The following is a 12,500-nucleotide window of genomic DNA, read 5'->3' as shown; positions in this document are numbered from 1 at the left end:
GAGTGAGTGTGTGAGTGAGTGTGTGAGTGAGTGTGTGAGTGAGTGAGTGTGTGAGTGAGTGTGTGAGTGTGTGAGTGAGTGAGTGAGTGAGTGAGTGAGTGAGTGTGTGTGAGTGAGTGTGTGTGTGTGTGAGTGTGTGAGTGAGTGAGTGAGTGTGTGAGTGAGTGAGTGAGTGAGTGAGTGAGTGAGTGAGTGAGTGAGTGAGTGTGTGTGAGACTAAGCGTGTGTGAAATACCTGAATCTGTCCGTCTCTCAACAGTGTTCTGCAGCGTCTTTAGTCTCTACTAATAGCAAAACTGTAAGTTTATCTGCTTCAAGAACAGCTATTACCTCGCTCGTGAGAAATGTCATGTAGCTTTTAAGTTGCTAGTTTAGTTTTTACTGATAAAATGGCCAGAGCAGCGCTGACAACACCTTTCTGTGCGTGTGTGCGTGTGTGTGTGTGTGTGTGCGTGTGTGTGTGTGTTTGAGTAGGAGTAAGAGAGTATCCATAAATAATAAAGCGTAATCTTGTGGCAAAAAAAACTAAAACTTTTTCATTTTTATCCTCACTTTATTTTTATTTACCTGGTCAGTGTCTTTGTGGGTTTTGGTTATTTTGCTGTTGGAGGACCATTAAACTGAGATCATGTGGTGAGGGGATACGGACATGTAATGTAATGCGATCAAGACCTGGAACAACTTTAGCCGTGCGATTCCCTGAAAATAACTGAACACCTTAACGTTCGTCAGCCAATCAGATTCAAGCATGAGAACCTGTTCTCGTAGAGCCCAAAAACAAAATCAAGACTTTGTAAAAGGGCATAATATGACCTGTTTAAAATAAATGACACTTGATCGATGTTATCCACTGCGGTGGCAGTCAGACATTTTCAAGTGTGGTATAAGTGTCCGAATACTTATTCGGGCTGTAGTTTGAGAACTTTAATAACTATCCTGTCAGACCAGAGATGCATACGTACAGTTGACTGTAATCTGCTACTGCTTGACTCATGTTGTGTCTCTTCAGCTGCCACAAGCTGCAGGAGTCGCTGCTCAGCTCTGACAGCGGATACAGCAACTACAGAGGCATCCTCAACTGGTGTGTGGTCATGCTGGTGAGTTACACACACACACACACACACAGTGAGAGTTTACACACACACACACTGAGAGTTTACACACACACACACACACACACACACACACACACACACACACACACACACACACTGAGAGTTTACACACACTCAACTGGTGTGTGGTCATGCTGGTTAGTTTACACACACACACACACACACACACACACACACACACACACACACACACAGTGAGAGTTTACACACACACACACACACACACATTGAGAGTTTACACACACTCAACTGGTGTGTGGTGGTCATGCTGGTGAGTTTACACACACACACACACACAGTGAGAGTTTACACACACACACACACACACACACACACACACACACTGAGAGATTACACACACTCAACTGGTGTGTGGTCATGCTGGTGAGTTTACACACACACACTGAGAGTTTACACACACTCAACTGGTGTGTGGTCATGCTGGTGAGTTTACACACACACACTGAGAGTTTACACACACTCAACTGGTGTGTGGTCATGCTGGTGAGTTTACACACACACACTGAGAGTTTACACACACTCAACTGGTGTGTGGTCATGCTGGTGAGTTTACACACACACTGTGAGAGTTTACACACACACTGTGAGAGTTTACACACACACTGTGAGAGTTTACACACACACTGTGAGAGTTTACACACACTCAACTGGTGTGTGGTCATGCTGGTGAGTTTACACACACACTGGCACTGCACACGACAACTAACGTCCATGACACAAATCCTAATCACATTAAGTATACTGATTCTTATTAAAGCTACGAAATGTATTCAGTTATGAGCATTGAGTGATTTTCTCTTTGACTTTTGTTGTTTGATTAACATTATTAACATTAACAGGCCACACAGTATATTCGATTATGTATCTATACTTCTATATTTTGACTGCAAACTCACATTCATGTCAAAACCTTTAGTTCACTTCAGAATTAAAATGTCCTGATAATTTATTCTCCCGCACGTCATGCAAGATGTTCATGTCTTTCTTTCTTCAGTCGAAAAGATATGAAGGTTTTTGAGGAAAACATTACAAGATTTTCTCCATATAATGGACTTCAATGGTCCAACAGTTTGAAGGTCCAAATGTGAGTTTCAGTGCAGCTTCACAGTCTCGACACGATCCAGCCGAGGAATAAGAGTCTTATCTAGCGAACCGATCGGCCATTTGATAAACAAAATAAACATTTGTGGCGCATCACAGCCAGTGCAAGATGAGCATTTGTGGTTAAAAAGTATAAATGTTTGATTTGTTTATCAAATGACAGATTGTTTGTCTAGATAAGACTTTTATTCCTCGGCTGGGATCGTGTCGAGACTGTGAAGCTGCACTGAAACTCACATCTGGACCCCATTGAAGTCACTATATGGAGAAAAATCCTGGAATGTTTTCCTCAAAAACCTTCATTTCTTTTCGACTGAAGAAAGAAAAACATGGACATCTTGGATGACGTGTTGAGAGTAAATTATCAGGACATTTTAATTCTGAACTGAACTAATCCTTGAACATGATTATCTGAGCTAATGCACAGACCGAATATACCGACACACATCCTATTCCCTTCCATCAGTTTAGACATAACTCACAGTTTATGTGAATACACGTCACGTTTGGGCGCATTGCTGTAAAGCAAAGGATCTCCATTGTTCTCATAATCACTAAAAGCCCAAATCTAAACTGTCCATAAAATATTCATGTTTTTTGTCTCCAAAAAGCACCATGAATTCATACAACTTCAGTCCTCTAAACTGTCTAAAGTCATATTAGGTTATCTTGTGAGGATCTTTAATCTTTCCATTGATGTGTGGTTTGTTATGATAGGACAATATTCGGTCGAGACACAATTATTGAAAATCTGGAATCTGAGGAGCAAAAAAATGTAAACATTGAGAAAATCTCCTTTAAAGTTGTGCATTTATGTTCACGATTGTGCTGCATTCACTCACAAAAACACATGTTTTATATATTTACGGTAGGAAATTTCCTAAATATCTTCATGGAACATGATCTTAATATCCTAATGATTTTTGGCATAAAAGAAAAATTTATAATTTTGACCCATATAATGTATAGTTGCTAATGCCACAGATATACCCGTGCGGCTCCAGACTGGTTCTGGGATCCAGGATCACATATGAGAACGTTCCCATTTAAACGCCGTCTCTGAATGTTCTCAGAACGGGAACATTCTATTTGGCGATCATTATGAGAATGTTACATTATTTGAGTGTTCTCTGAACATTCCGAAACAAGAAACATTCAAAAAGTGTTAGATGAACATTCCGACTGAAACGTTTCAGAGGAAAAACCTTCCATGAATGATTTGTGCTAACGTCTTGAGGAATAATATTAAAGCCCAGATAACTTTGAACAAGCGTATTAATGTTACTGGAAGAAGGTTTGTTCATAAGTTAGAGAGAGCGTTCCCTGTTTCCTGGGATCAGGATTTATTTGCACATGAAGGTCAGTGACACTCGCTCTTTAAAGAGATGAATGTCAGTGTTTTCAATCAGCGCTCATTGAGTATCCGATGCCTGTTCGCTGTCAGAGCTTTTTGTGTAAATGTTCAGTAACGTCATTTTGGGTTTGTGATCCAGGGTCACGTCTGGTTTTGGAGAAACATGTGAAATGAAGGTTTTGACGTGTAAGATCACTGTCATCGGCGCTATCTTTAGGCGCTCGCTGTTACCTGAACATGAACCTGACACACTGTTGGCCGGTGAAGTCTTTGGTCTGATCGCATGAGTTATTTGCGTCGCTCTTGTGCTGGAGTGTTTCCACCGGTCTGCCCTCAGATGATCTCGGCTCAAACATCTATTAATTCTTCACCGTGCGTTTGGCAGAACGGTGGAGACTGATCGCCCTTCGTCACGGTCACACGCGTCAAGCTCAGTCCGGGCTGTTGTGAACTCGTGGGATTGAGTTGAGTAAGAACTTGACCTTTCTTCTCGGCTCCGGTCTCAGATAATCACATGACGTGCAACACAATGCCAGGCGTGTTACTGTGACTGAAGTTTAGCTGGAGATGTTGAGACAGGCGTTACCCCATTAAACCCAGAGGCCGTGTTCCTCCGCTCACTCTCGCTGTTAGCTTTACTCTCAAGAGAAGCGGCATGCCATCAGTTTCTCGGATCTAATGCATTCTTGTGTTGACAATGACAGTTCAGACTCGTTTGCTGAGCCACACTTACAAACATGTCTGATTTATCGGCAGTGTTATTTTAGTATTATTTATTAACTATTAGTTATTATAAAATATTATAGTTTTTTATATTTTGAATTAGCTTTTTATTAGGGCCCGATGGTGAGGACACTATTGGAATTGCTCTGTTTATTATTTTAATTGTAGCTTTAGTTTTAGTAGTTTTGTTGTGTGCTTTTGTAAATATTGTCTATTTAGCTTTAATTTATTTTTATTCCAGTTTTAGTCATTTATTTAAACTTATTTCAATTAGTTGCCAGTGCATAATTTAAATGTAAAAAAATTTAATCTACTAATTATGTTTTATTTCAGTATATTGTATAATATTTATATGTATTATTATAATATTCATTTATTTTTATTTCAGTTTTAGTAATTTTAGTACTTCATCTAAAACTTGTTTATTTCAGTTATAGTTGCCAGGGACACTTTTTTTTTTAAAATTGTTTAATTAAAAAAAAAATGTAGGTTTAAGTTTTTAAATATGTAATATTTATATTTTATTTTAAAGACCAAAAGTGTTTTTTTTTATAGTTTTAGGTTTAGTCATTTTAGTTTTACTTAGATTTAATTACTAAAACTAATGAAAATATTTTTGAAACAAAGTTGTAATAAAATATATTATATTAAAAACAACAATTTTTCAAAAGTTTAAGCTTATGTTTGTAACATAATATATTTTATTACAGCTTTGTTTAAATGATCAAAAAAAATGTTTAATAGTTTTAGTAGGCCTAATTTTGGTGTGTTTTTTTTTAAGTTTAAGTTGAACTACTAAAATGACCAACACGCTTTTGATCATTGATACAAAGCTGTATAATCAGATATAATGTTATATTAAAAACTTAGGTTTTTCATAAAATATAATATTTTAATTTCAGCGTTATCTTAATTAGCGAATGTTAATAGTTTTAGTTGTAATTAACAATAACAACACTGTTCATTGAACATGACCCTTGGCAATATAGTAATAGCAGTTGCGTGTAATAAATCTCACTGGAGTTTGGAAACTGTTATCAGGGACCTTGTCTGTCCTAGAGTGACCTTTGACCCACTAACAGAGCGTGCCAGCCTATAAATACAGTGTCAAGACTGTGACATTTAATATGCTGAGGATGTATAAGCTAATGCATCAGTCAGACAGACTCATGATGATCTGTCAATCAAAAGACAAGCTGTCCTTCAAGTCAACTCCAGCCTGTCAGAGTCGTGAGTTCCTCTTCTGTGCAGTGATGAAGAGTGCAACACTTCCGGGGATTACTTTAATGAACGCGCAGAAATGTCGCGCGTCCTCTAAAAATAAACATCTATGTCCCCCTGACCCCGCGAGCAGCATCTCCAGAGCAAAGCACACTTCTGAAGGCGTTATTAATCCTCGCTTTGAAACGCGATCGCATTGCGGGATTGGGGATCTGTGGGATTGGGAATATCCCACAATGCTTTGAATCTGAGTCGAGTAAAGCGGCGGCTGCTGCGGGAGATTTCTGCGGGAGAACATTGACGGAGCGCAACATGTCAAACTCTCCGTTCCTCCAGAGAACTCGCTTTCTTATTTCAGTTTTTAATTTAGTCACATCAATTATTAAATTAGTTCATTTCATCTATAAAGCCAGACATGATGTCATCGTCCAGCTCAGTCCAGTTCTCATACAACAGTTTTGTGTGTGTGTGTGTGTCTGTGTGTGTGTGTGAGTGTGTGTTTGTTTGTTTGTCTCTGTGGAAGTGTGTGTGTGTGTGTGTGTGTCTGTGTGTTTGTTTGTTTGTCTCTCTGTGGAAGTGTGTGTGTGTGTGTCTGTGTGTTTGTTTGTCTCTGTGGAAGTGTGTGTCTGTGTGTTTGTTTGTCTCTCTGTGGAAGTGTGTGTGTCTGTGTGTTTGTTTGTCTCTCTGTGGAAGTGTGTGTGTGTTTGTTTGTCTCTCTGTGGAAGTGTGTGTGTGTCTGTGTGTTTGTCTGTCTCTCTGTGGAAGTGTGTGTGTGTGTGTCTGTGTGTTTGTTTGTCTCTGGAAGTGTGTGTGTCTGTGTGTTTGTTTGTCTCTCTGTGGAAGTGTGTGTGTGTCTGTGTGTTTGTTTGTCTCTGGAAGTGTGTGTGTGTGTCTGTGTGTTTGTTTGTCTCTGGAAGTGTGTGTGTCTGTGTGTTTGTTTGTCTCTCTGTGGAAGTGTGTGTGTGTCTGTGTGTTTGTTTGTCTCTGGAAGTGTGTGTGTGTGTCTGTGTGTTTGTTTGTCTCTGGAAGTGTGTGTGTCTGTGTGTTTGTTTGTCTCTCTGTGGAAGTGTGTGTGTGTCTGTGTGTTTGTTTGTCTCTCTGTGGAAGTGTGTGTGTGTGTGTGTCTGTGTGTTTGTTTGTCTCTCTGTGGAAGTGTGTGTGTGTGTGTGTTTGTTTGTTTGTCTCTCTGTGGAAGTGTGTGTGTGTGTGTGTGTGCGTGTGTGTGTGTGTGTGTGTGTGTGCGTGTCCCACAGCCTTTAAGCAATTAGCATAGCATGGATCTATGTGCAAAATCAATTAGTAATCCTGTTTGAATGAGGTCAGGGTTGAGTCTGGCAACGTTCCCAGCGCAAATCTAATCAAATGGCCTTTGGAATGAGAAAGTCTTCCAGCAAACCGTCTTCTGTCGTAAATCATCGCTTACAAGTGGTTCAAAGTCTTCAGGCCTTATAGTCTTAAATAAAAATTACAGCCGTTGGGTGGTGTGTTTTGCTTTTAATAAATGCAATGACCAAACAATGAATTTAGTTTTTAAAAAGCTGATATAACATTCAAAACAAGTCAGTTTTCAATAGTCTGGGGTCCATGAACTGTAGAAGACGAACACTAACAGTGCAGAAACCGACAGCATGGAGACTGTGGTCAGGGGTCAGAGGTCAGGTGTGTTTATCTGATGTTGTTTATTGTTGTGCTGCAGACTTTGCTAGGCTAGTGACAGTTGTCAACTGTTTTATGGCAGATGCAACATAATCATTGGAGAGAATCATGTGATCTTTCTATTTTAGAGTCTAGAGTGATAGACATCTTGAGCAGAGTAGATTCACATACAAAATAATGTTTTGTTGTCGTAATATCCAACCAGACATGTGTTAGCGATGCATTTCAGATGAGAAAACTATGGAAGCTTGTTTCTGCCAAGAAAAAAAGAGCTATTTGTGAGATATACACAATTCTGACTTTTTTCTTGCAATTCTGAGTTTATAACTCACAATTCTGACTTTTTTCTTGCAATTCTGAGTTTATAACTCACAATTCTGACTTTTTTCTCGCAATTCTGAGTTTATAACTCACAATTCTGGCTTTTTTCTTGCAATTCTGAGTTTATAACTCGCAATTCTGAGTTTATAACTCGCAATTCTGACTTTATAACTCGCAATTCTGACTTTTTTCTTGCAATTCTGAGTTTATATTTTGTAATTCTGACTTTTTTCTCGCAATTCTGAGTTTATAACTCGCAATTCTGAGTTTATAACTCGCAATTCTGAGTTTATTAGTCGCAATTCTGACTTTTCTCGCAATTCTGAGTTTATAACTCGCAATTCTGACTTTTTTTCTCGCAATTCTGACTTTTTTCTCGCAATTCTGACTTTTTCTCGCAATTCTGAGATTATAACTCGCAATTCTGAGTTTATAACTCGCAATTCTCAATTCAATTCAATCAACTTTATTGATCCCACACGGGGCAATTGGTTAAGAGCAGCGTGTCAACAACAATAAATAATACAAATCACACACATTATCCACACAAGTAACAAGTTCATCGCACACATACATAACGTACAGCAGTACAAGTTCATCATTATGTGCATTTTTTCCTTTCTCCAGGAACTTTATGCGGAATTTAAGAGTTTAATCGCATAAGGAATAAAAGATTTAGAATGACGATTGGTCTTACATGCCGGGAGCGCGTAGCGACGCCCAGAAGGCAACAGAGAGAATTCACCTGCCAGAGCATGGTCCGGGGCGGCCAGGATGCTCATTGCCTTCCGCAGTATTTGCTGGTTACAGAAGACATTTAGGTCTCTCTGTTTCACACCGATAATTTTAGAACAAATCTTTACAATATTATTCAGGCTATTCCTGTCTTTGATGCTCAAATTATGAAACCAGCAGATTGAAGAAAAATTTAAAAGACTCTCAATAAAAGACTGATAAAATCTGCACAGGATGACCGGTGAGACGGAGAAAGTATTTAGTCTGCGAAGAAGGTGAATTCTCTGTTGCCCTTTCTTTACAATGGTAGCACTGTTAAGATCAAATCTAAGATGCAATTCTGAGATTATAACTCGCAATTCTGAGTTATAACTCGCAATTCTGACTTTTCTCGCAATTCTGAGTTTATTACTCGCAATTCTGACTTTTTTCTCGCAATTCTGAGTTTATAACTCGCGATTCTGAGTTTATTACTCGCAATTCTGACTTTTTTCTCGCAATTCTGAGTTTGTTACTCGCAATTCTGACTTTTCTCGCAATTCTGAGTTTATTACTCGCAATTCTGACTTTTTTCTCGCAATTCTGAGTTTATAACTCGCGATTCTGAGTTTATTACTCGCAATTCTGACTTTTTTCTCGCAATTCTGACTTTTTTCTCGTAATTCTGAGTTTATAACTCGTAATTCTGACTTTTCTCGCAATTCTGAGTTTATAACTCGCAATTATGATTTTATAACTCGCAATTCTGACTTTTTTCTTGCAATTCTGAGTTTATATTTTGCAATTCTGACTTTTTTCTCGCAATTCTGAGTTTATAAATCGCAATTCTGACTTTTTTTCTCGCAATTCTGACTTTTTTCTCGCAATTCTGACTTTTTCTCGCAATTCTGAGATTATAACTCGCAATTCTAAGTTTATAACTCGCAATTCTGAGTTTATTAGTCGCAATTCTGACTTTTCTCGCAATTCTGAGTTTATTACTCGCAATTCTGAGTTTATTACTCGCAATTCTGACTTTTCTCGCAATTCTGAAGTTTATTACTCGCAATTCTGACTTTTTTCTCGCAATTCTGAGTTTATAACTCGCGATTCTGAGTTTATTACTCGCAATTCTGACTTTTTTCTCGCAATTCTGACTTTTTTCTCGTAATTCTGAGTTTATAACTCGTAATTCTGACTTTTCTCGCAATTCTGAGTTTATAACTCGCAATTATGATTTTTTTTCTCCCAATTATGAGTTTATGAATCACAATTCTGAAAATTTTCTTGCAATTCTGAGTTTATAACTTGCAATTAAATTTTTTTTTTTGCAATTCCGAATTTATTTCTCACAATTATCACTTTTTTCCCCTTAGAATTGTGAGAAATAGACTCGCAATTGTAAGTTATAAAGTTTGAATTGTGAGATAAGAAACAAGGTTTCATTGCAAACAAATGACATTTTCTATATAAAAGCGAATACATAAAATAGACAAGCATCTGACTCATCTTATTTTCAGTGTTAAACTGCAGATCCCATCCAGTTCCTCTGAAAGAAGAAGTGTAACTCTAGTTTTGCCTGCAGGGGTTTGATACAAATGAACCGCGTTTAAATGCATTAAATTGCTTTATTTGTTTCTGTTTCCAGGTTTTGTCCAATGCACGGCTGGTCCTGGAGAACCTTATAAAGTAAGATTATCATTAACATCATTTGTTGTTTAATTCATAATAAGTCGGCAATGGTAATTTGATTCCTCATGCTCAGCGACTGTAATTTGTGGCTAATGATCCAGCTGGAACATCTGAATAAGACAGATAATGACTGTGCCGGCGGGAACTAAATGCATGTCTTTTGTTTCTTGTCATTAAGCAAACACTTTCCCCCACAGCAGAATACAGTGGCGTAATCCGCAGGAGAAATGAAACTCTCCAGGTTATTGGTCGCTTCCACCAGGTGTTGGAAACATGAGCTTTGGCTTCTGGGATTTTAAGATTTGTTCAAATCACTAACCAGCAAAAGTCATGTTGACACTTTCCCTAACAAACATCAGTAGCAAATTACAGAATATATATATACAAAAAAAAAAAAATGCAATAAATTAAAGGTAGAATTGTTTAAAAAAACTTTTATTCAAATTTGTTTAAACTGTCATTATATACCAATACATAATTAAAATGCAAGTACTCTGAAAAAGAGAGTATAAAAATTGAGTGACTCTAGTGTATTTAATCTTCAATAAACACAGCTCATTAATTCCTACCGGGACGAAACAAGTGATTGGCTTGCGCGACTGTCACTCTCCGTCGCCATGACTACCGCGCTATTACTGGCTCTGAAAAGCCAATTTGAAAAAAAGTTCTTTAGACAATTCTTACCTACACAACCTTTAAAGCTTATTATAATTGATTATCTTATTAGAGCTTTAAACATTACAATATTATATTTGACCTATGGCTGAAATAAATACGATTTATATGATATCACACTATTTCATTTACCAATAGTAAAAACAGATTCATAACAATTGCTGAAAATAAGTTTATATTTATTTTACATAAAATTGAATTAGAAATAAATAATTTGAAAATTAATATAAAAAAATTAACTGAACTTGATAAAAAAAATCTGTAAAATAAACCAATTTATACTTTAGTTTGCAACTTTTTTTAATTATGTAACCTATTTTTGTATTTTTCAGAAATAAAGAAATTGTTAAAAATATGCTGAATAAAAAAATGCTGAATAAAAAAATGCTGAATAAAAAAATGCTGAATGCGATGTATAAGTTGACCACTCTATATATAATATATGTATATATATATATATATATATATATATATATATATATATATATATATATATATATATATATACAATTATACATACAATAATTATATGAAACATTTATTCAAAACACCGAAAGTAATGCTTTTCCTAACAAACACCAATAGCAATACAATCGTTTCTTTTCTTTTTTTTATGACAGCGTATGAATTACTTTAGTAGATTAATGCTTTCATGAATTTAACATATACATAATGCAGCAAACATGATACAATATAACTTTCATCTGATTCTAACACATTAAATCGTGAGTCTACATTTTCCTCCTGTCTTCAGATACGGCATTCTGGTGGATCCCATCCAGATCATCTCTCTCTTCCTGAAGGACCCCTACAGCTGGCCGGCTCTGTGCCTGATCATCGGTGTGTGCGTGTGTGTGTGTGTGTGTGTGTGTGTGTGTGTGTGTGTCATGCTGAAGACATCATTTCACGCTACATTTATGCTTTCTGTCATGCATAATGTTGTATCATAAAAATTCACATCAATTTTTCATGCATGCTCAGTTCAATATGCCGTGTCTAATCTGTTTGCTTTTTTCAGTTTCCAACGTGTTTATAATGGCAGCTTTGTACACCGAGAGAAAGCTATCCGTGGTGAGTTGCATGCTGGGAATGAACTGTGTGATTACAGACATGGGACATTACTGAGAGGCTTACAATTATAACCAATTACACAAACCTGACAACATGTCCAGGTCACATGTTATCACACACACACACACACACACACACACACACACACACACACACACACACTGCGCATAGTACATAGTACATATATATACAGTACACACACATACAGTATGTACATATATACACAGTACACACACACACACACACACACACACACAGTACATACATATACACAGTACACACACACACACATACAGTACGTACATATATACACAGTACACACACACATACATACAGTACGTACATATATACACAGTACACACACACACACACATACAGTACGTACATATATACACAGTACACACACACACACACACACACACACTGCGCATAGTACATATATATACAGTACACACACATACAGTATGTACATATATACACAGTACACACACACACACACACACAGTATATACATATACACAGTACACACACACAAACATACAGTACGTACATATATACACAGTACACACACACACACATACAGTACGTACATATATACACAGTACACACACACACACACACATACAGTACGTACATATATACACAGTACACACACATAAACATACAGTACGTACATATATACACAGTACACACACACACACATACAGTACGTACATATATACACAGTACACACACACACACACATACAGTACGTACATATATACACAGTACACACACACACACATACAGTACGTACATATATACACAGTACACACACACACACATACAGTACGTAC

The 12,500-nt window shown here is 37.2% G+C and overlaps 1 protein-coding gene across 2 annotated transcripts in view; it reads left to right on the top strand.

Moving 5' to 3' along the window:
- dgat1a (diacylglycerol O-acyltransferase 1a) overlaps window positions 1-12,500 on the top strand; it is a 25,932-nt gene that overhangs the window by 3,139 nt on the left and 10,293 nt on the right. Inside the window, exons 2-5 of one of the 2 annotated variants that reach the window (XM_079591144.1) lie at window positions 1,010-1,097; window positions 9,875-9,915; window positions 11,348-11,433; window positions 11,612-11,664. In XM_079591144.1, the coding sequence (XP_079447270.1) occupies window positions 1,010-1,097; window positions 9,875-9,915; window positions 11,348-11,433; window positions 11,612-11,664 (268 nt within the window). Of the gene's footprint in view, window positions 1-1,009; window positions 1,098-1,784; window positions 1,803-9,874; window positions 9,916-11,347; window positions 11,434-11,611; window positions 11,665-12,500 lie in introns of those variants that run through there. The other variant, XM_079591145.1, reaches the window with a different exon arrangement.

This window comes from Phoxinus phoxinus, assembly GCF_949152265.1.
Source record: "Phoxinus phoxinus genome assembly, chromosome: 19".
Classification (NCBI taxonomy): Eukaryota; Metazoa; Chordata; class Actinopteri; order Cypriniformes; family Leuciscidae; genus Phoxinus; species Phoxinus phoxinus.
This window is presented reverse-complemented; position numbering and strand designations above follow the sequence as displayed.